Below are 22,894 nucleotides of genomic sequence, written 5' to 3'. Positions count from 1 at the left end.
TTTCTTTTTTGTTTGGTGTTTTTTTTTTTTTTTTTTTTTTTTTTTTTTTTTTTTTTTGCGGATTCGAGACACACAGGGCTGCATTTCGTGGTATGCTAACACAGTGAGCCTGCAGCAAGCGACATTTGGCACAGGAGTCCAAGGGCAACAGCGAAAAGTCCGAGGACGAGTTGAAGAAGACAAAGTCATATGCGTCGCTCAAGAATTGGGGCCATGACATCCTCAAGGCAACTGGAGGAAAATCTTCTGCAAATGGCAGCTCAGATTCAAACCACAAGAACAAGGACGCTAGCGACGAGGCAAAGAAGGATTCTACCAGCAACGGCAAGTCTAAATCGAATTCACCCTCTCAGGCTTCAAAACGCCAGACTCGATCCGCTGCAAAGGATGACAAGGCAGACGAAGACGAGGAGAGCAACGAGGAAGAGGATGAGGATGAGCCTGAAGAGGAGGGCGAAACCGGTGACGACGATGGAAGCACGGCCAAATCTGGCCAGAAGCGCAAGGCGGCCAACGGCAAACAGAACGGAGGGCACAAGAAGCAGCAGACGAGCAAGGGTGCTGGTGGGAAAAAGCAATCGACTGAAGATGAAGCAGAGGATGTCGACAAAGATGATGAAGACGGTGATGAGGAACAGGACGAAGAGATGGCTGAAGCCGACGAGGAAGAGCAGGCTGAAGAGGGGCAGGCCAATGGGAAGCAGGCGAGCGACAAGGATGACGAGACGGAAGCGGGTGAGCAAGAAGACAAAGAAGAAGAAGACGAGTCTAGCGGCAAGGGAGACGCCAAAAACGGCCCCAGCAAGGGAGACACGGTAAGTTGGAAGTGGGGCAACAATCATCCGGAAGGAAAAGTTTTGGATGTCAAAGAAGAAGAGTAAGTTGCGTCCCGTTTTGTGATTTTGATTGTGAAACTTTTTTTCTTTTTTTTTTTTTTGTTCTCTTTTGTTTTCATGATTACTGACATTGACAAACGCGCCCCACCAGTACGTCCATAACAACCAAAAACGGTAATCAAGTCAGCCGAAAGGGCACCAAGGATGACCCAGCAGTGGTGCTGGATGCAGGAAAATCCAAGGCCATCAAAAAGGCACACGAGCTAGACTAAAAAGAGATAGAACAAGTAAGATTGTGGAGGTTTGGCATTTAATTCCATGTTTGTGTTTTTGTTGTTTTACTCGCCGTCATTGGTTTAGCACACATAAAAATGACGGATGTCTCGTGCTGATTTCGGCACCGATAGTAGACGCAAAGGGAGCGTTTCCAGCGCTGCGTATTTGGGCTCAGTGGGGTAATGCGCTGTTGTCAGACCCCAAACTTTGTTGGCGATTGGTCCTGCCAAACAACAAACTGTATGCTGGATTTCAACCATCTCTCCCACATACCTGATGGGTATGATAGGTAGCCACCACTACGTAGGCACACAAGTCACCCAGGTGCTCCTCTGAACGGATAATCGATCGTTTTCCCTCTATGACTTCCTACGTGTTCACAGAATACTACTAAATCCATTTGTCGAGCTTATCAAGGTTGCTGTCTAAAAATCTGCATGGCCTCGGCTTAAGTTTCACCACGCTCCAGCTTGCTTTTACCTATATTGTGAAGTATATATGGTAAGACAATCAGCGCCATTGCTCCCCTCTGATGCTCAAACGCGCTGTGTAAACTGAAAGTGCTACTTTCGTCAGCCACACAAGTTTACGAGATATCATAGACGCCATGTATACAGGGCTGTTGCAGATTGATATTTGGCATGAAGCCTTCGCCACGGTTCCCCACACCAGCCTTTTTACCCTGGGGCGCTTTATTGGACATTGCCTTTCTGAATTTCTTCACCCGCGGGATCCCGAGAATCTCATAAGCTGGTTCTCCTCAACCAGAGCCCCAGGCAAAGATCATTTTGCGACAAAAAAGCTTGCTGCATCTCCATACCTCGTGTGAGTTCATTTCACCACTGCTGACTGGTCAACTGAATGGACTGGTGGCGAGCAAGCAATCATCTGTATCCTATTCCAGTCCACTCACATACAATGGCACTATCCTGTGGAACTTCAACGGTCCCGAGTTTGGTCTGAATTAATGAGCCAAGACCCAGTAGGAGCTTGAGCAAGCGGCATAGTTTGCAGCGTGTATTATCAAGTGCCATTCATGGGTGCGTACAACTTTGGATCGCTTCTTTGCTTGGGATTCTCAGGAGATACAGGAGGGCCATACAAATCAACTAGCTGACTATGTATTGTGCTTTGCCCGTTGAGTATGGAAAGGCATGGCATCCCCTGCTTTGTTGGACAGCCGAGTGCTCTCTGTTGGGCTCTACAGACCACATATATCGTGCCCCCCTTGCGCCATTATAACTTCTCCGACTACAAGCATGGCAGTCGGGCACAGAAGAGACATGCCTTCGCCGGAGATTGAAACCAAGTCTGACGCGGTGGAAAATAATGCGGCGTCCCAAGTATGCACCAGAAATATCGACAAGACCATTCTGCCCCGGGTCGTGGGTGTCGACGACTTTGGTGCGCATGAGAAGACTGATCCCAAGGAGATAGCACTGGTTATAAAGCTCGACAAATATATCATGGCATGTATTGTTCAGACTATTTGGCCAACACGTAAGACTCACTTTTGCTGAAACCATTTCTGCGTCCAGCCAATGCGATGGGTCATTTACTTCCAGAACTACTTGGAACCACAATGCCATCGCAATGGCAAAGATCATTATGTGACCGCCTCAGCTAGAAAATTCACCTATTTCATGGTTATTAAATTCTTCATGGGTGTAGCTAGGCTCTAGTATGATATCTTTACCAAGTTCCTGCCCAATCTTTGCCGAGGCTAATCCTGCACCAGTATTTCTACCCAGGGGCTGTCTCCCTTTTGACATGTTTTTACGCCCGGAAAGAGATTGTCAGCCGAGTACGCCATCTGCTTTTTTGTCGGTTATTGTAAACCACAAGCCAAAAAAAAACTAACTCGTATCCCGCCGATCGCGTTCTTTTTACACTGGAAATGTTCTTTCTACCGCCTTTGCCGGGCTCCTCACAGCAGTTGTTTCCAAGGGCATACATAATATCCATGGCATCCAGGGGTTTGTCACAGTTGCTGTCGCCGTTTTGAGCTGCTTTGTCTCGCCGGACTTCCCGCTCGAGACAACAAAAGTGGTTGACCCCAGAGGAGCGGCAGCCAGCGCAGAACCGGATAGGACGCCGAGAAAGCTGAGGACAGGCAAAGTCCACGGACCTTGAATGGCTTCAAGCAGGCCGTCAAGAGAACCCATGGTGTGTATCTTCATGTTTATGGCGCACATGCACCTTTCCGCAAACGAGTCCGAGAACTTTTATGAGGCTGCTTTGTCCTTTTCTTTGTCTCTATCCTCTCGAGGGTATATACTAACAAATTGGAAATCACATGGGCAGTTCCCCTCAGTTGTCGGCACGCTAACACTCGATTTGACAGCCGGTATTGTCCTCGTCTGCCCGCCCTACTCCTCGCCTGCATTACCACCGTGATCTTCTCGTAGAGCTCCGGCCGACTCAACGTGCGCACGTCGCACATGACCACCAGCAAGCTTGTTGTGGTGTCTGTGGAGAGCACGACGGGCCGGTACGCAGGAATAATTATATTCTGCCTGGGCCACCCACGGCGTCAACCTGCCCATCCCCGGCTGTCGCTGCGCGTGTGCGGACAGAAACGCGAGAAGAAGTCGGCTCCATGAACAGCAGCTTCACGTCAAGCTCGTTCCTGTAGAGCGAGGCCCATGTACGCGCCCGTATCATGGCGGCAAGCGCGGCGTTCAGCGTGGCTACTTTTGGATCGCGTGGGCCGGGAACATGGTGCTCAAGAGGAGGAATGAAGTGCTGAACGCGGATATCGAGACTAGAAACTTTTATGTATATTGTGATGGCGGTACTATGGGGCAGGGTGTGGGTTTCTTGATGTTATCATGGTGGGAATTTCCAACACAGTACTCCGACGCTATGTTTCTCGGACAGCTTAATGCCGTCTGGGCAGATTTTCCTTGTTCACATGCCAGTTTCAGTAATTGGGTTTCTGTACAAAGCTGGACTAAGCAAATTACATTGCGTTCATCTGGAGTTCCTTTCTTTTTTGCCTTTCATTGTCGAAATCCCCGGAGAGTTACGGCTTACACGGTTGCGGTGCAACTGACAGAAACTGGAATGCATCAGCAAGAGGAATTCCATTGTCCGAATCCAGAGCCATGGGATTTCTCCCTTTGTTGTTCTCAAGGTCCAGTCCACCTGAGTTTTTTTTTCGATTCCCGTCATCGAGTTAATAAAACCATTCTTCCAATTCCCAGATCAACTTGACTTTCACAGTCTGCTCCCAATATATATACACAATTAGTTTGCTGAAAATCACATAACTCACAACTCTTGGCAACTATTAGGAGACAAGATGCTTCCAGCTAGACGCCTTCGGGCCAGGCCCAACGTCGGGCCCGTCAACAACGCCCAGGTCAACCAGAACGACAGGCTGTTGGTGAACCTCCCCCGAGAGATCCTATACATGATAGCCAGCCACATGGACAACGACAGCATCGACAGGCTCACTCAAACCAGCAGGAGGCTCCAGCAATATATAGGTCCGCGGTGCTGGGAAAGGGTTGAAGTCTCGTGCACAAACGAGGCTGAGAAGGACGACATGATCTGGCAGCTCGAGAACTGCCTGGCCGGCACACAAAAGGCGACTCTCGCTGCCAACGACGCCTACAGGCCGCACACTGTTTCCAATAGCAACGTTATACCGCACTGCGCCAGACATGTACGTGAGTACATCATCAACGGCGATGACGAGGAAGCTTTGTACAGAGACGATTTATGCAGAAGCTGGGTCGAGGTCACGCTCAATAATTTTACGAACCTTAGGGTCTTGGAGACTTGTTGTCTGGATCAGTGAGCCTTGCCTTTTTACCCCCATTCGGCTTTCATCTTTGCGCACCTGGCAAGATAAAAGTTAGTTGATGATATGGCCATTATATTAATTTTGAAAACTTACTTTTATTTTTCTGTCTTCCCTCCATCCCATAGACTCATCGCCGGCAGAATAGCGGCCCTGCCCAGATTACACGCACTAGCTCTTATCAACTGCTACAGCCTCGATGCAACGCCGGTCGAAATGAACCAAATCACCGGGCTTGTACATCTCTGCGTTTACAATGTGGAGCGCGCAAGATTTGGACAGGACAACGGCCAGACTCTGAGCATGCTGCGCGGCTCAGCCACGACCCTGCGCAGCATGGAGCTGTTCCACTTTCACCACGAGTGCAGCGAATCCCCCATTGTCGCCATGGGAAACATCGATTTCCGGCTCACGGCGCTCGAGTTCCTCATCATGTGCAGGTTCTGCGATCGAGAGGCCCAGGCCATGCTACGAGTGGTCGACTTCCCATCCCTCACCGAGCTGCACATATACCAGCCCCCCGACGACCTCATTCCCTTCTTTCGAGCCCTGCAGAACCTATTCATCTTTGCCGACGAGCCAAAGCTGCAGGCGGTGGAGCTCGACCTGAACAGAACCAACACCCGACAAATGTACAATGCTCAGCGCCGCTGGCTCACCTCCTTCAACACGCTCGAGTCCCTGCGCCTGGACCGGTGGAATCCCCAAGACGGCGACGCCTCGCTGATCCCAGGGGCCATCTCCGGGCACCGAGGCATGCGCAAGCTCATCTTCTCGCACCGCGACAGGGAGCGGGACGGTGTGTTCAGCATACCGATTCTCAGCCCGGAGTCGGTCACCCACCTGGCCTGGCGCCTGCCGGAGCTGCGGTGGTTCGAGTTTGCGCCCGACCAAGAGGATCTGTTCGAGACGGGCCGCGCGCTGTCTCGTCTCTCCAAGCTGGAGTTCTTGCGCTGCCGGCTCAAAAAGTCGGAAAGCTCCGACTTTGTCTTCGGCATGTTCACCCAGATCCTCAGGGGTTTCCTTCGGGAACTGGGGCCCGGGGAGACGTGGGAGGAGCGATACAGCTTGCGCTTGGTGCAGGCCGAGGATGAAGAAACCCAGTACGATGTTGCCTCTCGGTTGCCGGAGCCTTGGGGCAAAAAACGAATAATCACGGACGCCACCACCAGAAAGTCCGTCAGGATACGGAGGGCCGCCGAGATTGATCCCGCTTTCGTAGAAGATTCTGATCCTGTGTGGGTCGACAAGGTCTCGAGGGACTTGAGAGTGTTTCGTTGACGTTAATACTGCCGTCTGTTATTTAATTTGATATATGCTTTGCTTTTATTACTTTCTACATTGGATATTATATTGTTATTCATTTCCCCAGGAGAACCTTTTGGAAGCCTTGTGACTTCGGTACAATAGGTGGACAAAGTGAGTAGCATTAGATATAACCAAGGTTATACAAAAGAAAAGAAAAAATATTAACAAGTTAGTGTCCTTCAGTTGCTTGATGAACCCATCAAAAAGAAAAAAAAAAGAATTTGCCATCCCAATCTCCTCAAGAAAAAAAAAACCGCGCCTTGAAAGCCCCAAGAAAGCCACCTAGTTAGTATATTAACTATTCCCTCCCATAAGCGTCAAGCGTAAAATTTTCTAGTTGATCATGATCTGCTGGCCTACGCTCGGCACACCATCGGCAATCACGAACAAGATGTAATAGCCCGGCGGCGTGATGTTGTTGCTTGGGGGAGCCTGGACGATGAGGTTCTGAGCCGTCTTGCCGACCGCGAAGCCAGTGTTCTCGAGGTAGACCATGCGGTGGCCCATGTGCACGCTGTGGGTAACGTAGCCGTTGTAGTACAGCGCGACCTTGAGGTCCTTGACCGTGGAGCTGGGGAGGCCGAAGCGAACGTTGAGGATGCTGCTACCGGCGGGGCCGGGATTCATGCTGGTGCCGGACAGGGTCACGTTGAGCGGCCTCAGGTTCTGCTTGCCGTTGCTCAAGTATGGGGGTGTGTAGCGCTCAACGCGGAACTCGGTCGCGAAGGGTGTGTCGGCGCTCACCTCCAGAATGGGCTGCTGGACCGGATTGCTACCAGCGATGAGGACGGTGCCATCCTCGAGCATCAGCGACACCGAGTGATACATGCGCGCGATGGTGCTAGTTGCAGCAGTCGTGAAACGCTGGCCAACGGGCAGGGCGGGATCGTAGAGGAGCGAGGTGAAAGCGGGCTTGTCGGCCACGCCAAAGCCCTGGGCTCCCTGGTGAGCGCCGTTGACAAAGAAGACGGTGCCATCCAGCAGGAGTACACCTTCAGTCATGACACGTCCGTCGGGCATGGCGTCCATCTCCCACTTGGGGTTCGGGTCCAATGGCTTGATGCGGCCACAGGACGGCTCGGTCGGGGCAGTGACGTCCTGGTAAGGACCACCTCCGCAGATGAGGATATCTGGTGCGTAGCCGTTGGCCTTGGAAAGAGGCAACATGACAGAGCCGCCGGTGTTGGGGTAAGTACGGTAGTCACCGGGCAGCTCGGGCATCTCCTTGACAACCGTACCAGTGGTGGCACCGCTGCCGACGCTGAAGATCTGCGAGATTTGGGCGGCAAAAATGAAGAGATTGCCGTCGTTCAGGAGGTGAATGAATGGGTACATGTAGTATGGCTGAGCCCTCTCAAGGAGGTCCATCTTAACATATTGGCCAGACGAGACTCCGTTACGGTCAAGCATCTCGTATGTCGGGTTGTTGTTGGACGAGTTCTCCGGGGCAAGACCATTCAAGCTACCGGACGCGACAAAGACACGACCATCGGGCAGAGTCTGGGCGCTGGGGTACCAACGGGGAGACGACAGCTTGTTACCTGGCTCATCCCAGCCTTGGCCATCCATCGACGAGTTTTTGTCCAAGGAGCGCGTCAGGTAACGGATGCCGTCGAAACCATCACCAACATCCGGAGCCAGCCAAGGCAGCGGGGCGTTGCCACCAATCGACATGAAGCGACCATTGGCAAGAGGTGCACCACCAGAGCAGAAAGAGTTGGTCTTGTACGACAGCGGGACAGCCGTGTTTGTCTCGGGATCATACTCGGAAGAGTAGGCCCAGTCACCGTTGGGCAGCTTAAGCTGGGTGAAGGACTCGACCTTGTCCAAGAAGAAGACCTTTCCGTTGGGCAGTAGACCACAGTGCATAGCAGGTACACCCGACTCACCAACGATCTTGAAGGAACCGGGGTTGGAACTGGCAGGGGCAGCCTTGGGTCCAGGAGCAGGGAGATGAGGAGGTCCTGTGCAGTTACCGCTCTGGCAACCATCTCCACAATGGGCCGAGCCGTTGCCACAGTATCCGTACATGGAGCAGCAGTTACCAGCTGCCCAGTTTCCACATACCGTTTCGCCGTACTGAGCGCCGCAGGAGCCGTCCTTTGTGACCTGGAGGGAGGGGCTCGGGGTTGACGAGGCGGTGCTGCTGGTGCTGCTGCTAGAGGTCTGAGAAACGGAGGTAACCATCGTGGTAGCCTGGGAGCTGCTCAAAGATGAGGAAGAAGCTGACAGAGGTGGGTTGACGCAGTTTCCACTCTGGCAGCCATCGCCGCAGTATGTGGCTCCGGAACCGCAGTATCCGTACGAGGAACAGCAATTTCCAATGGGCCAGTTGCCACAGACAGTGTTGCCAAACTGCTTGCCACAAGAGCCATCGACAGTTACCTTGGCACTTGGAGTAGAAGCGGCGCTACTGGAAGTACTTGAAGAAGATGCAATGCTGGAAGAAGACGAGCTGCTGGAAGAAGTAGCAACAACAGCGGTGTTGCCACCGATGGCAGAAGTGCTGATGGTAGTGGGAGCACCGTTGGTGTTAGCAGAGGACTGTCCAGCAGGTGGGTTGACGCAGTTTCCGCTCTGGCAACCATCACCGCAGTGAGCAGCCGTGTTTCCGCAATATCCGTAGCTGGAGCAGCAGTTGCCCAACGCCCAGTTGCCACAGACAGTTCCGCCGTTGGCGGCACCGCATTTTCCGTCGGTGGTCACCTTTTGAGTTGCTGGGACTCCGGTGTTTCCCGGCTGGGTGGCCGATGACGACGAAGCGACCGAGGACGAAGATGAACTGGTCGAAGAAGCGCCAGCCGCCGAGTTGGGCGGGGCTGGTGAATATGAAGGAGTGGATGCTGACGAAGTCGACGAGCTCTCCGCAGGATATGCAGATTGGGCGTCTAGACAGTCGCCGCTCTGGCAGCCGGTACCACAGTAGGCCTCAGTTTTGCCACAGTAGCCCCATTCGGAGCAGCAGTTGCCGTCCTTCCAGCTGCCGCAGATGGTGTTGCCGAATTGCTTGCCACAGCTTCCGTCCTTTGTAGGCACGTCGGTCTGTACAGCCGACTCTGCGCTGATGGTGCTGGAGGTTGACGACGAAGTGGGGGCCGAAGAGCTCGAAGTCGACTTGGAGCTGGTACTCTGAGCGTTCAGGCAAGGCCCGTTCTGACAGCCGTCGCCACAGTAGGCGTTGGTCTTTCCGCAATATCCATACTTGGAGCAGCCTAACCAATTGTTTAGCCAGCCATACTTTTCCATCAAACGAGCAAACGGTCCCCACTTGGCAGCCAACTCACAGGAACCACTGGCCCAATTGCCACAGACCTTGCCACCGTTCTGGGCCCCGCAAGAACCGTCAGTGGTGACAGCGCCGCCCTGTCTCTTGCCGAGGCGGAAGTGTGCGTGTGCAGGCGCCAGCCTGAAGCCGGCCGCCATGTATTCCCTCTTTTCCAGTTCCTCATGGTCCCAGTTGTGCTCGGCTGGCATTTCGACATTGGCGTAACATGTTGTTCCCTCGCAGTGCTGGCCGCGGAGACACTTGTTGTAGGTATCGGTAGGGCTGCAGCTGGGTTGCACCCAAGTGAAGTTGATGTTGGCCGACGCGAGCGAGGCCGCCGCGGTTAGAAGGTAAGCCAGGCGCAACATAATGTAGAGCAAGCCTTCGTTACCTGGACCGACGAGAGATCGACAGGAGGTCAACGGTAAGATGGGTTAGGTGAAAGGTGGAGCTTTCAGAAATTATATATAAACAACGGATTAAAAGAGTGACTGTTCACGCGGAACGATGTTACCGTGCGTTTGTCAAATGAATGGCATGCCAAGAGCAACGAACCTGACGATGGTCTCGTTTCTCTGGGCAGATTAAACAAATTGGAAAGAACGCTAAAGAGCCGGGAGCTGAAGCCAAGAGCCTGGTGTCCTGTACATTCGGATGATGGACAGAAGGGAGTATTGGGAGATTTAATAGGATCGGGGCGGCGCGTGTGATGGCACCGGAGACATGCCGAGGAGTTGCGCAGCGCGGCTTGTCATCCGAGCAACTATGTGCGGGAGATTAAAAAAAAAGTAGATACTTACAAAAGACGCGTAAAGCTCTTCTCGCCAACTGGTGCAGCCCGTGCAGAGCATCTCCGCTAGGTACTTCTGTCAGCGAGCGGGGGACAAGGAAAAAGGCTGCATTCTTGGAATTGCGTTTTGTACAAACCAACGGTAAAAAGACCCCTGACCCGCCTTCTTCCTCCTGTGTAAAAGGAGTTGAAGCCGGCTTTCCCTTGGAACTCATGGCTAAGTTGGCTTGATTGCGCGTTACTGAAGCTTTACCGTTTAACCCAAAGTAGCGCGCTTGCACCATGGTAGTCAGGGGCTATTCAGCCTTAGTCTCGTAACCTTGGTAGGCAATGCAAAAATTTTTAGCAGGTTCAGGTCCGTCCGCCTATTTTAGTTTTTCAAACTAGCCTGGTTACCACTGACCGACGCTGCAGAAAAGGAGTCTAAGCGGAAATTAGGGACAATAATGGGAGAGGGATTTTTTTCTCGTTTGCGGAGGTGCCAATATGCCAATTCCTTCCATCAGAAGCTTCTGGTGTGTTCAGATGGGGACAAGAAAACTTTGGATGAACACGAGGTGGCAGATCCCCTTATGCACGTAGGGCTACTACTGGTAGGGCTTACTAAACGGCAGACAAGGCTGCATGGAGCCAGTATTTCTCGTAATTCTTCCTTGACACCGGTAGAGTTGGCAGCGGGGGTCTAAACCATCAGAGCTGAACTTTAAGACCCCGAAAACGCATAACCTAGACAAGGTAGATAGACAGCGCAAGCCGCAACAGCCAGCCGTACGCATTAAAGAGCCAATTGGGCAGCACATAAGTGCGAACCCTAGGCCTAACCAGGCACGTTAAGCCATATAAGTGCTTGCCCCTATCACGTAGCCACAAAGGCTGGTCAAACTGTAGTGATTCACATTCATCAACTGCCGAAATCTTGGGAGCTGCAGAGTGGTGTCAGGTTTTTTTTCAATGATTTGCCTCAAAGAAATCCGTAAGCGAGTGGCTAACACTTAGCTGCTTAATTCCCCTGGTTTGAAGATTTTTTAAGAACAAACCATTGATCCCGTCGGCATTTATACTCGTGTGGCGATTCTTGGCCAGTAAAATAATTCACCCCCGTCGACATATGACTGGCTAGTTCCTTCGTGTTGTGTCAAGATCACATTGTCGATACGTTTCACTTGTGTTTTTGTACCAGGTCGCTGGCTTGCTTAGGTGCGTATGGCATTTGCGAGCCGTTATTTCCGTTTGGCAGGCGCCATGCCAGATCAGACTATGTTGCCTGTGGCAGGGCTATACGAGAACATTCAAAAAAGATGGGGGACTGGCGCTGAAAGTTCCTGTGAAGGAGGAAAGATGGTATAAATATAGAACAACGCTATGTTTTATGGTCTGTGTCCAAGACTGATTTTATCTCCAATGCGTCAGAAATGATATGGCCGTTTGCCGTTGCGCTGACGGACCGAGCGGGCTGAGCCCCCTTCGGATCCGAATGTCATCCTCTTCACTCTAATGTCCGGATCAATCGAATGCAACCGTCGTAGACGCCACATTCTTGCCGCTGACTTCAATACTCTTTCCTTTGTCTGCGCCTTCTGTGACTTCCAACTCGAGGGTTTCGCCCGGCCAGAGGGTGACGTAGTTGTCGGACCATATTACCGGGTTCACATCAGCTCCCGTGGCGTCAACGAGGTTAAGCCTCACAAAAAGTGCAGGCACAGTCGCGTCGTTTTTAAGAACAACGGTGCGGCCATTGCTACCTATGGAAGAGGCCTTGGTGGATACCTTCAAGTCCGCAGGCTTCATGTTATTGAGCGCGGTAAAGTCAGCATACTTAGTGACCGGAGTGTGGTACCAGGTGGATTCGCTCCAGTCAAGAGTATCAGTCCCATTGGCAAGCCAGTAGACGTTCCGGCTCAGAGTCGTGTTCTTATCATCCGCCAGCCTTAGTCGCACTAGCACGACATCCTTAATGCCTCGGACAGCGCTCGCAAGTGATGCGACAACCTTGCTCTTGTTTGGCTCGGTATCAACCTTGCCCGCTGCTGTCGATATCATCCTTCCGTCGATGGAAATAACTTGTATATCGACATTGCGTGTGCCGCGCTTGTCCAAGGATTTGTTGATTACGTACACGGATCCCTTGACATAGTCGTAGGCGACATGCTCCGTTCTCGCTCCGACCTTGGCGCCAAAGTACGAACCTGCGGGGTGGAGGTAGTAGTCGAACAAGTTCCAATGCAAACTAGGCCAGGCATTGTTGAGCATCCAGTATATAAGGCCTGTAGCCGGTCTCTCGGCGTTCCAGCGAGCCGCGAAGCCCTCGAACTGGGCTCGTGTCGCCTCGTAGTCCATCATCTGGGCCTTCATGAGGTAATCGTCAAGTGAGTCGGCCATGGCAGAACCTCCACCGCTGCCACCACCTTGTCTTCCAACCAAAGCCTCGTTGTAAATCTCGCGTGTGAAGAATTGTGATCCTTCATTTGACATATGGTAAAGTCCCTTTTTGGGCTGCTTCCAGAGGTCGTCCATGTCCTTTGAAGACAGGAACTTGCGTAGGCTGCCTTTCTCTGGTGTGCCTACACCGGCACCAAGCTCTGAACCGAAGCCAAAAGCAGTGCCCTTATGGTTTTTGGTGTCGTCTGTGTCGTACCAGTAGTTTGGCGGCACCCAATCGTACGGACCTTCCATTTTCATGCCCGACGGCCCCAGCAGCTTAGGGTATCCGCGCTTCGATGCAGAAGCGATGATGGGCATTTGCCAGCCTGCAGCCTTGAAAGCATCAACGTAGAGTTTGGTAGCTTTATCATCAGGCCAGTAATCACTACCAACCAAGAAGGCAAGCATACTTGGATGGCTCTGCATCATCATAGCCTCATGACGCATGCTGGCTGCGGCGATATTGTAGTCCGCGTCGCTATAAATTGGTGGTGGCTGTATTGCAAGGTCTTGATTGTAGCTCCATGCCTCCCATTTGTCGCAGCATTCCCAGCCTGCCATGACCATAAGGCCTAGTCGGTCGGCAATTTCATACAGCTCCGGATGCTCCTGCTTGCCCTCAAGTCGCACAGTGTTGTGGCCAAGATCTAGCATATACCGCGCTTGAGCCTCAAACTTTGCCGGGTCCCAGCGTAGGAACATGTCGGCGCTGTAACCACCACCCACCACCTGGAACGGCTGACCGTTGACAAAGAAGATGGTATCGTTGAATTTGTTGACCTGCGAAGTGACTGTGCGGAAGCCGAATGTTCGCTCGGATGAGTCTGCGAGTTCTCCGTCGACGGACACACTGAGGCGGGCTGAATACAAAGGCTGTGCGCCCCAGATCTTTGGCCACCATATCCGCGCATCTTGAACGGGTATGGTCAAAGAAACTTCGCGCGACTCGAGAGGACCGATATCAAGACTTTGTTGACCTTGGTACTTGTTGCCAGTGGAGGAGTTGCATGTCACGAGTCCTTGAATGTCAAACGTGGCTCGCTCGTTCTCAAGGTTTGTGACAGTAGCCTTCAGTGTGACATTACCGCCGCCTTGGCCAGATGGTGAAGCCATGCCAGTAACGAGGCGGTAGTCTGTCACCGAGGCACCACGTGTTTGGTGGACGGTTATATCGCGCCATACACCCGTGCCGTTGTCGGCAGGATAAGGATTCCAGTCGACGAAGCCGAGGGCAAAATCGTAGTTGTAGTTGGTAGGGTACACGCGGATGGCGAGTACGTTGTTGGTGCCAACAAGGTTTGTGATGTCGAATCGCTTCCCAACATACGAGCCGGCGTGCTCCGTCTTGTCGGCCAATTGGTTGCCATTGAACCAGACATCTCCCTTGGGGGTAATGCCTTCAGTCTGCAGGAAAAAATGATTGCCACTGCCTGACGCGACGGCTGCAGCATCCAGTGAGAACTCTTGGCGGTAGATCCAAGGCACCGCGAAGCGACTTGAGTCGACCCTCTTGAGATTGTCGGAGAAAAACAAGTCAGTATCATTGTAGACGCCTGCCTGTATGAGACACGCCATGAGCGTGCATTTCGACACATCAATCTGGTACCACGAAGAGACGTCTGCCCCAGACTTTGACAATGCCGAGAGGTCATTGCCGGCTTGGGCTGTTGACTGAATGCGCCAAGCGGGCACTGGAGCGGCAAGACCCATAGCCGTTCCGATCATATGTACCGAAGCGGGTGGCCCATGGCCCCTGGTCAGCCCGACGGACAAGCCAGTGACCAGCGCAGCTGTGAGGACTAGAAACATTGCAGTGATAGCCCACTTGTGACGGGCCAACTTTGCACGAAATGTGGCGTGGGTGGCATGGGGGAGGACTGCTTCAGAGTTGACGGGCGGAACCTCCTCCATCTTTGTATCTGGCGTGCCATGATCGCTTCCCCGCTCCATTGCGGCGCGCCTAGTTGCACGAGAGTACCTGAATGTGACGTTTCTTTTTGTTTGTGCTTTCCAAGACACTGGACCAGGAACCAGACCGTAGTGGTTCCAGTCGGCCCGGTGGTGCGGAGACCCGCCTTGAAAATGCAGGCCACTGCGGCACTGCGAGCAAATCACAAGATCTTCGCAAAGCGCCCAAAATAATGTTAGAAGGGTGACCGAATGCGATACCACAGAAAACCGATGATGCTTACTCTGAGTCTTTACTTTTTCGGATTCGACGTGAGCCCGTCGCCTAGGAATCGGTAGCGGGCGCCGATCCAAACTTTCCCATTTAAGTGAGCGGGGTTCAGGAACAAAATCAATCCTAAAGTCTGCACAAGGGATAGCGTAAGGAACAGAAAAGGGAAGGAGCGACAAAGGGTGAGTGTAGTGATGATGTTGAGTTTCTGAGGAATTTCCTAAGGTTCAGCGACGAGCGACCAGCCAATTAAGAAGTGACCGGTGGTCGACAAGAGCACCGTCGACCACCAGTGGAAAAGACACCCACCCATTTTGGCTATCGTGGTCGTGGTGACGGCGCGATTTTGCGATGTTACGGATGGTCGCGGTCGGGCGCGCAGCAAGAGGTTTTTGCGTCACGTTAGTCTTGGGACGGTTGCAAGACATCGAAATTGCTCGGAAGGAGCGAGAGTCGGCTCAGGTTTCCCTTCTAAACGAATCGGGGCAAGCACGCTGCGCTAAGAATAGCTACCGGCTCCATCTCGGGGTTAATGGGGCACGTGGGCATCACGTGAATTACATCGATGGTTCTATAGATACATATTCTTCCAGCAATGCGAAAGCTGGGAACAGCATGGGGTCTTATTTTGTAAGGTTTGAAGAACCTTGAAGCTTTTCATCTGATGGCCGGGATGCGATATATGTAGGGAATCCTGTACTATAGTATCTATCTCCAGCCGTGTACCTGCATGACCTTTTAAACCCGCATATCTTAAGCCCCGCCAATTATCTAGTAAGCTACAAGGCTGAAATGGCTATCACCGTAACTTCTAAACCTGTACCGAGAATGCTACATTTCGATTTTGGTTGTAACCTACCTAAAGTAAAGCGTGGGAAGCAGGGTATCGCAACTTGACTAATGCACCACAAATTAAGTCGGCTCTTGTGTTGAATTCCGCGCCCCTGTTAGTCTATATTCGGAAAAGACCCCTTGCTCTTTTTTTGTCGGCAATCTGCTTGCAGGCTGGGGTTCCCCACTATCTCATACAACGTAGCACCACTTGCCGTTGCTACCCCATTGTATTTTTCTATCTTAAATATGTTGTGATCGGCTTTCCGGCGTGCCCATCACTTGGACAGAACGTGCATTCTTGTAACCCGGCTAAAAGGAATCCTAAAATTGTGTCCTGGATTGCCATCCCGAAATGATCAATGCGAGTGTTTCTCGAAAGGTTCAGGGACCTGGACCAGCTTGGCAGGTGTCATTGCGCTCATTAGTGCCTCTCAACTTTGCACATACCGTACGAAAAGTCAAGCCCCTCCGATTGATGCTTACTGGATCAGCTACCCCGCCTACCTGCTGCGGGGGGGACAAAGGGAAAATGCTTGCTGGCCAATCTGAAACCCGGCAAAGCTTCAGACGAAGACACCATCTCGTATATTTCCTCCAGATCACATATTAGGAAACCGCAGACCTTTTGTTAGCCCAAAGATCGAAGGAAGGAAAACAATCGGCTTGTTCGCTGACCGATTTGGTTTACTTGAGATCGTCACCAAAATGCTTTTCTCTCAGCCAGTATTGCAAACATTGGGAGCGTCAGCAAATGAGTGCACGATTGAAAGCAGCCACGACAAAATTTCATGCAAACAATTAACAAATCACTTAACAAATCATTCAAACGACCCAAAATTTACAACCTAATCGGCTACGATATTTATTTGCAACCCAATTATCTGCTCCAGGAAAGCACTTTAAGCCCATGTGTCAATTAATCGGACCAGTCCATAGTGATAGTCGATCAGTCGGCTGGCACGGCAGAGTGATCTCAACTTGTCGCATGCTTGCATATACATGTGTGCGTGCCCAACAACGGGAACAAAAACCCCGTGTGCAACCCCTGACATTTCTGCACGGGAACCTCAAACTCAAGCGCGACTGTACGCGAGCCCCTGATTGACCGTGCAGCAGCTTTTCCCGCGCCTATTCCCATGATATTGCAGCACAGAATAAACGTGCAGGGGAGATAACTTTGTGAAAGGAGGCCTGGCGATGATTGATGAAAAGATGATAAGAATGCGTGTAAGCCCTTTTGCTGTTGCGTACATCCCCATCCCGGGCTGGTCTTCGCTCTTATCGTCATTTCTTGAAAATAGCTCCAGCATAATCTGTGACAACCAAGTAGTAGAAGCCGACACTAGTCAAAATGTCGAACTACACTTTAACACCAAAGTTCTACTCAAACCCGGGTGTGCCTCCCAAGCCGCCGGTAGAAAAATATTCTCCGCCTCAGAAGAAGACCGAAGACACGATGCAAAAACTACGTAACGCGAATACGGTCAACATGTCGGCAGAGCTGTTTGAGAAGCTATATCTGCGTGAAGCAAGGCAGGCTGGACTCAAAGATGACCATCAACAGCAAAGAGCCCAGCCACGAACCTTTGGGGACCCGAGCCCAATGTAAGTTGCCCCTGGTTAACCTTTGCGGGTGGCCTGCGCAACAGAGACTAACGACTAGACAAAAGAGGATATATTGGTATCGTTATTGGTCTCACGCCACTGTCGTGCGATTTGATGGGCCTTCTTGGTGCTGGCGGAGGTGCGGCAGGCATGTAAGTGCAGACAGTAGTTCTAGAATGACTACCTTTCAATAATCGCAGCTCACACCACAAACGACCCAAAAGGCTGACATAACCGTCCGTCAGCGGTTCATATTATTTCTTCGGTGGCCTTCTCCAGATTCTAGCCGGGCTGGGCGAGTGGTTCCTTGGGAACACGTTTCCTTCCGTCGTCTTCACCACCTTTGGCGCCTTCTTTCTCTCCTTCGCAGCGACCCTAACACCCTCTTTCGCCGCATTTGCCACATACGCCCCGGACGGCGCTCCATCTTCCGCGGGCATGGACACGCAGGCCTTCAACGCCGGTTTTGGCTGGTTCACGCTGTGGATGGGGGTGCTGTCCGTCGTCTTCCTCGTGTGCTCGCTGCGGATCAACGTCGTCCTCGTGGTGGTCTTTGGCTCTCTGATCGGCGCATTCACGAGCTTGACGGGCGCGTACTTCATGCTCGCGAGGGTCGCCGCCAGCAACGCCGCCGCTGTGGTCGCCGCGTCGCGGGTCTCGGCCGCCACGGGCACCGTAGTCCAGGCCTCCGGGGCAGCGGGGCTGGCTGCGAGCCAGACGGCAAAGAGCTTCGTGCTGGCGGGCGGCGTGTGCGCTTTCATCACGAGCATGGCCGTTTGGTGGCTGCTGCTGGCCGCCATGCTGGACACGATGGAGTTCCCCATCACCCTCCCACGGGGAGACCTGAGTCGGTGGATCAAGCCGAGGCGTGTGGGGAGGGACGAACCGAGGGTATATGTTTAGTCATTGTGTGTTGTTGCGTGCGCTTCTCCTATGTATTTTTTTTCTTGTATGATTTTCCGTATGACGTTTGATGAGTATGCCGTGTCCCAGTATCAGATTGTAATTAAAAATACCTCAGTGTACTACCAGCAACACATTAACATGACATCATTGTAATCATTTCAACTTGGGTCGTTGCTAAGTCTGAACATCTTGCCATCTCGATAAAACTTCCCACTGGACGACTGCCATAACTCTAAGCGAGACTGGCTTTGAGTTGATCACCCGTGCCCGCAGTGGTCCCATCTCGAGATTCTGTCAGAATCCATGCCTTGGTATCCCGTTGGAGGATGCAGATGGGACAAAAACGTTCTTTCAAATGTCAAAAATAAAGTCAGTGCGCTTTTTTTCTTCTCTTGGCATTCCCGGTGTTCACCCGGCTCGGCCTGTTTTTGTTATTTGACATGGGCTTCATTTGCTTTCTTTTCAATTCTTTTCTTTCTCTTAGATCTCGGGCCGCTTCCTAAAATAGCAAAACAGGGCTTCCTCTCTCCTGAAGATTGCAGTGTCTGCCTCTCAGTTATGCGCAGAAGTTGGTAGCCGGCGCCGAAAGAAAAGGAGGCTCTCCAAAAAAAAAGACGTTAGAATCAGTTCATTCACTCAATTTGCCACAGGCGTACATCGTCTGGTGATGTTTTTGTGACGTACGCAGTATATTCTTTCCCCAGGATCATGTCTGTTTGCGTAGATGTCGGGTTTTCCATTCACATTTTTCACGTGTTGGGACAGAAAAAAGAAAGACAGAGAAACGAATTGCAAACTTTGGATTTTTTTTTGACGACCTAAGATGGGGCTTTCAATTCTCCGCGGTGCCGATGTCTCGGCGTGGCTTGTTGACTTGGCTTGCGGTCTCGATGGCATTGCTTTCGGAAAGAATTATTGCATGGTGTGACGCAAAAGGAAGCTTGGGAGTACGCGTCCTCGAATGCTTTAGTTCTGTTGATTTTGTGCCGTCTTCTGTTATTTTTCTTCCATCGCCTTTGTTTTGCCATGCAGTAGGACCAGATCCCATTTCTACATACATACCTAGGTAGGTACCTGGTAAGGGAGATAGATGCATGGAACCCTGGCTGCTGAAAATCATCATGCCGGGCTGGGCAAACTGATCGGCGCTGTCACTTTGTCTTAGCAGGTGCAACGGTGCGGGTACCTTGTTTTTACGTCGCCTTTAGGACTGCAACTCGCAAGTCGTACCTTGCAGCCTTGGCCATGTTGTGGCTTTCGGTCTTTTTTCTTCGCACATGAGAATTTGTTTTCAAGGCGTATTCGTAGTAAAAAAAAAAAAATAAAAAAAAAGGAGGGGAATGACTGCATTGGGCCAGAGGTCTCACTCATTTCATGGGAGCGGAGTAGAGCGGAGAGCGCTGCTGCCACTAACACCAGGGCTGATGACGATCACAACTTCATCCCATCTACAATTCTTTGGACTGCTCCGGAGCCATGTGGAGGGAAGCCTAGTTGAGACGAATACGAATGTGGGAGCCATCCATACATATCGTTGTGCCCCTCAATTGACGTACAGTAGAAGCCGTTTGGTTTGACGTGGTGTGCACACCATTATCCATTACATCAATTGACAAATCCGTAAAATCCGCAGACACACACAAGACGACGAGCCAGACAAGGCACCAGCATCTTGTTCACCCACTACGGAAACCCGGAAGCCCAACGAGAAAAATTCGGTCCAAAAGAAAAGCAAACAACTGGGCATGGCCTTGCGGAGAGGGCAGAATGCGCCGGAATCAATGACGATCCCCCAATACTAGGAGACTTCTATTCCGGGTGTGTAAAAAAAGAAAAAGAAATCAAAAAATAAAATAAAAAGTTGCCCCTGAGTGACGGCAACCCCGGCAAGCCCTGGGAACATGTCGAGAAGAAACATGTCTTATATCAATGCCCTGATCTTAGATCTTGTCCCTCCGAGGCCATAATCACTGGTCATCAGCCGTGTGTCTAATCTTATCGTGAACCCAGATCCAGGTCCCCTTGAATGCCCAGATCCATTACTAAAAGATCCATTACTAAATTTCCTGAAGCGGCACACTACTCTTCGGGTTTGTGAAGGGTGCAAGAGGCAGAAAAAGAAAACAAAAGTTAACAGGACATGGTTCTGTAAAACCGCGCTTCGGCATTCAAATCCTGATTCCACGACCATCCTTGTCAGGTACCTAGGTGTCTGGTCTGTCTTAGTACACATACCACGTTCTTTTTCCTCTCCCTCTCTCTTGTTTATACAGGCCCCTCTTCCAGTCTTTTCCCCCCAAAAAAAAGGTTTCTTCACCCACACCTCAAGTCGGAGGGCCAAGGGAGTTGCGGGCAGAAAAAAAGGCAGCACAGCAAAACAATAGCAACCATGCGCATCTCACACGTCGTCATCGGCAGTGCCGCCGTGACCACCGCAATACCGTGGGGCCCAAGTCCATGGGGCTCCGATGCGTCGAAGGAATTCTCACTCGACAGGCTCATAGACCTGACACCCTTTGACGTAAACCGCTTCAAGCTCAAGTCACCTCAAGACCTTCTCGCCCAGTTCGACAGCACCTCCCGCGTTCCTGCGCCGGTCGCAGACAAGACAAAAGCACCACGGCCAATAGTAGCTCCGTCACCCAGCCGCAACGACACCGGAGCGTCCAGCGCCAAGGTCGGCCACAACACGGCCGCCGGCGGGCCCTGCACCCAACCGGCCGTCCGTCCCGAATGGCGCAACATGACCGCCGAGGGGCGCCGAGAGTACGTCAGGGCCGCCAAGTGCCTCGTCGACAGGCCGAGCGAAGGCAGGTTCCAGGGTTCACACAACCGCTACGAGGACCTGGTCTGGGTCCACCACCAGATGACGGACCAGCTGCACGGATATGCGCAGTTCCTCCCCTGGCACCGCCGCTTCGTCAACGTCTACGAGACGGCGCTGCGCGACGAGTGCGGCTACCGCGGCCCCATGCCGTGGTGGGACGAGACGCGCGACGCCGGCAACTTTGCCGGCGCTCCCGTCTTCACGCCCGAGTACTTTGGCACCGCGCCAATAAGGACCCGCGAGGGCCGCGGCGGTTGCATCACCGACGGCGTCTTTTCCGGCATGCTGGTGCACATCGGACCCGGGACCGCCTTTGAGGAGCACTGCCTGTCGCGGGCGGTGGACGAGTCTCTGACCAGGGAGGTCAGTCAGGCCACCATCAACCAGGTTCTCCGCCAGAGCAACTTTGAGAGCTTTGCGGGCTTGATCGAGGGTTGGCCGCACGCCTACGGTCACAATGGAGTCGGCGCCGTCATGTCCGACGTGGGCCCCGCACCCGGCGACCCCATCTTCTTCCTGCACCACGCCTTTATCGACCGCATCTGGTGGGAGTGGCAGAACGTCGACCGGGACACCAGGGTCTATGAACTTGCCGGCAAGGTCAATGACAGGAACAAGCGCATCACGCTCGACTACGTCTTGACGATGAGGGGAATACAACCGGACGTCAGGGTCCAGGATGTCATGGACACTTATGGAGACACACTTTGCTATACTTATGACTACTAAGCTGGATGAAAGCATGTATAGGCATTCTTTCTTATTATTCTTTTTTTTTCTTTTGTCATTTGCGTCAGAGGTTTCATTTGTCTTTTTTTTCGTCTTGGGAGTAATGGGGCCCAAGACTGTTCGCTTCATACTCCAATTTCTTTTCTTCGTCTATATATAGGTATACTTCTTAATACCCCATTAGCCTGCCAAGTCAGCCTTGACCTATGGTTAATCTTTACCTCTTTTTTCCTTTAATTTTTCCCCGTCAAGAATTTCTGTGATTGTGACTCGTCAACTTGTTGTCCCCTGGATAAGAATTCGAGGCCGCCTTCGGGATGGACACACACACACGTGCTCGGGTACGTGGGAGGGGAGAAGAAACCTTCATTGAACCTTATGATTGACATTGCACCCGGGAACAAGGATAAGCGGCCCGAAAGGCAAAACTATCAAGAAAGCTAGAACAAGCTTATGTAAGGAGAAGTAAAAAGCAACCACAATGGCTGGCTGGTGCCGTATTATCCTGCATATTACAATCATGGGTCATGCATACATAATCAAAGCAATGCCAAATAAGATCCTAGCCTTTGTATCCTGGGATTCCTGGCTACTAAGCATGAAGCAACCTACAAAGAGTACACTTGCCGCTTACCCCTCATCTCAAGTCCTATGCCCATGTAATTACTCTTTTGCTATCCGATATATGACACCTTCAACATGGTAGTCTCTAGAATCTTCAGAGTTTCGATTTATGTGGATCTTCATCTCTACTGAACTTAGTTACCGATCCTCTGGCATTACGTTTCCGTGGAGGTTGCGGGTTTTGACAGAAAGTAGGATACTGTACGACTCACTCCTGTTTTCACGTCTTCGACTGAGCTGTTGGCAGGTCGCAATTATGTTATTTCTGTGAATAGTGACATGAACGTGGTAACAGGACAAAAGTAAAAGTTCTGTGTGGGATAAGATCATTATCAAAGCATGAATGACTATTGTGTTGTAGTGAAAAAGAATCATGATGACGATCTAGAATCAAAGACCTCAACGCACAAGTATGCTTAGGAGGATAGACATAGCTCAGAGTGCTCCTGTCCCAGTCTGACCTAAACTTACTCAACATGGCAAGTT

At 51.7% G+C, this 22,894-nt stretch overlaps 9 protein-coding genes across 9 annotated transcripts; 5 read left to right on the top strand and 4 right to left on the bottom strand.

The window, feature by feature from the left end:
* The first annotated feature begins 115 nt into the window (after positions 1–115).
* Positions 116–1,107, top strand: PgNI_02267 (uncharacterized protein). Its single transcript, XM_031122334.1, has 2 exons — positions 116–877; positions 988–1,107. Exon 1 carries the CDS (start codon positions 190–192, stop codon positions 817–819), a length of 630 nt encoding a protein of 209 aa, XP_030986266.1. The 5' UTR covers positions 116–189; the 3' UTR covers positions 820–877; positions 988–1,107.
* Positions 1,108–2,371: 1,264 nt separating this feature from the next.
* Positions 2,372–3,747, top strand: PgNI_02266 (uncharacterized protein; the record flags this gene model as incomplete). The annotated part of the gene is made up of 2 exons (XM_031122333.1): positions 2,372–2,554; positions 3,457–3,747. 2 exons carry the CDS (start codon positions 2,372–2,374, stop codon positions 3,745–3,747), a joined length of 474 nt encoding a protein of 157 aa, XP_030986267.1.
* Positions 3,748–4,416: 669 nt separating this feature from the next.
* Positions 4,417–6,201, top strand: PgNI_02265 (uncharacterized protein; the record flags this gene model as incomplete). The annotated part of the gene is made up of 2 exons (XM_031122332.1): positions 4,417–4,913; positions 5,049–6,201. 2 exons carry the CDS (start codon positions 4,417–4,419, stop codon positions 6,199–6,201), a joined length of 1,650 nt encoding a protein of 549 aa, XP_030986264.1.
* A 360-nt stretch (positions 6,202–6,561) lies between these two features.
* Positions 6,562–9,861, bottom strand: PgNI_02264 (uncharacterized protein; the record flags this gene model as incomplete). The annotated part of the gene is made up of 2 exons (XM_031122331.1): positions 6,562–9,440; positions 9,513–9,861. 2 exons carry the CDS (start codon positions 9,859–9,861, stop codon positions 6,562–6,564), a joined length of 3,228 nt encoding a protein of 1,075 aa, XP_030986265.1.
* Positions 9,862–11,085: 1,224 nt separating this feature from the next.
* Positions 11,086–11,403, bottom strand: PgNI_02263 (uncharacterized protein). Its single transcript, XM_031122330.1, has 2 exons — positions 11,274–11,403; positions 11,086–11,206 (listed from the first exon to the last, which is right to left on the bottom strand). Exon 1 carries the CDS (start codon positions 11,389–11,391, stop codon positions 11,284–11,286), a length of 108 nt encoding a protein of 35 aa, XP_030986262.1. The 5' UTR covers positions 11,392–11,403; the 3' UTR covers positions 11,086–11,206; positions 11,274–11,283.
* A 383-nt stretch (positions 11,404–11,786) lies between these two features.
* PgNI_02262 (uncharacterized protein) lies at positions 11,787–14,654 on the bottom strand (the record flags this gene model as incomplete). Its single annotated transcript, XM_031122329.1, has 1 exon — positions 11,787–14,654. One exon carries the CDS (start codon positions 14,652–14,654, stop codon positions 11,787–11,789), a length of 2,868 nt encoding a protein of 955 aa, XP_030986263.1.
* Positions 14,655–16,370: 1,716 nt separating this feature from the next.
* Positions 16,371–18,225, top strand: PgNI_02261 (uncharacterized protein; the record flags this gene model as incomplete). Its single annotated transcript, XM_031122328.1, has 4 exons — positions 16,371–16,720; positions 16,834–17,322; positions 17,388–17,474; positions 17,568–18,225. The coding sequence occupies exons 2-4, from the start codon at positions 17,069–17,071 to the stop codon at positions 18,223–18,225; spliced, it is 999 nt and encodes a 332-aa protein (XP_030986260.1). The 5' UTR covers positions 16,371–16,720; positions 16,834–17,068.
* Positions 18,226–19,040: 815 nt separating this feature from the next.
* Positions 19,041–19,527, bottom strand: PgNI_02260 (uncharacterized protein). The gene is made up of 3 exons (XM_031122327.1): positions 19,459–19,527; positions 19,291–19,376; positions 19,041–19,200 (listed from the first exon to the last, which is right to left on the bottom strand). The coding sequence occupies exons 1-3, from the start codon at positions 19,473–19,475 to the stop codon at positions 19,061–19,063; spliced, it is 243 nt and encodes an 80-aa protein (XP_030986261.1). The 5' UTR covers positions 19,476–19,527; the 3' UTR covers positions 19,041–19,060.
* Positions 19,528–20,617: 1,090 nt separating this feature from the next.
* Positions 20,618–21,784, top strand: PgNI_02259 (uncharacterized protein; the record flags this gene model as incomplete). Its single annotated transcript, XM_031122326.1, has 1 exon — positions 20,618–21,784. The coding sequence occupies one exon, from the start codon at positions 20,618–20,620 to the stop codon at positions 21,782–21,784; it is 1,167 nt and encodes a 388-aa protein (XP_030987637.1).
* Positions 21,785–22,894: the final 1,110 nt, after the last annotated feature.

The sequence above is a fragment of the Pyricularia grisea genome (genome assembly GCF_004355905.1).
Source record: "Pyricularia grisea strain NI907 chromosome Unknown Pyricularia_grisea_NI907_Scaffold_1, whole genome shotgun sequence".
In the NCBI taxonomy this organism is placed as follows: domain Eukaryota; kingdom Fungi; phylum Ascomycota; class Sordariomycetes; order Magnaporthales; family Pyriculariaceae; genus Pyricularia; species Pyricularia grisea.
The sequence above is the reverse complement of the archived record's forward strand: the minus strand, read 5'-3'. Positions and strand labels throughout refer to the sequence as shown.

What these genes read in the sequence shown, in the direction of transcription:
- PgNI_02267 (XM_031122334.1), top strand. Translation starts at nt 190, where the DNA reads ATGCGTCGCTCAAGAATTGGGGCCATGACATCCTCAAGGCAACTGGAG.
- PgNI_02263 (XM_031122330.1), bottom strand. Translation starts at nt 11,391, where the DNA reads ATGTCGACGGGGGTGAATTATTTTACTGGCCAAGAATCGCCACACGAG.
- PgNI_02260 (XM_031122327.1), bottom strand. An exon ending in CTTACCAGGTACCTACCTAG is followed by an intron (nt 19,201 to 19,290) that starts GTATGTATGTAG and finishes CAAAATCAACAG; the next exon opens with AACTAAAGCATTCGAGGACG.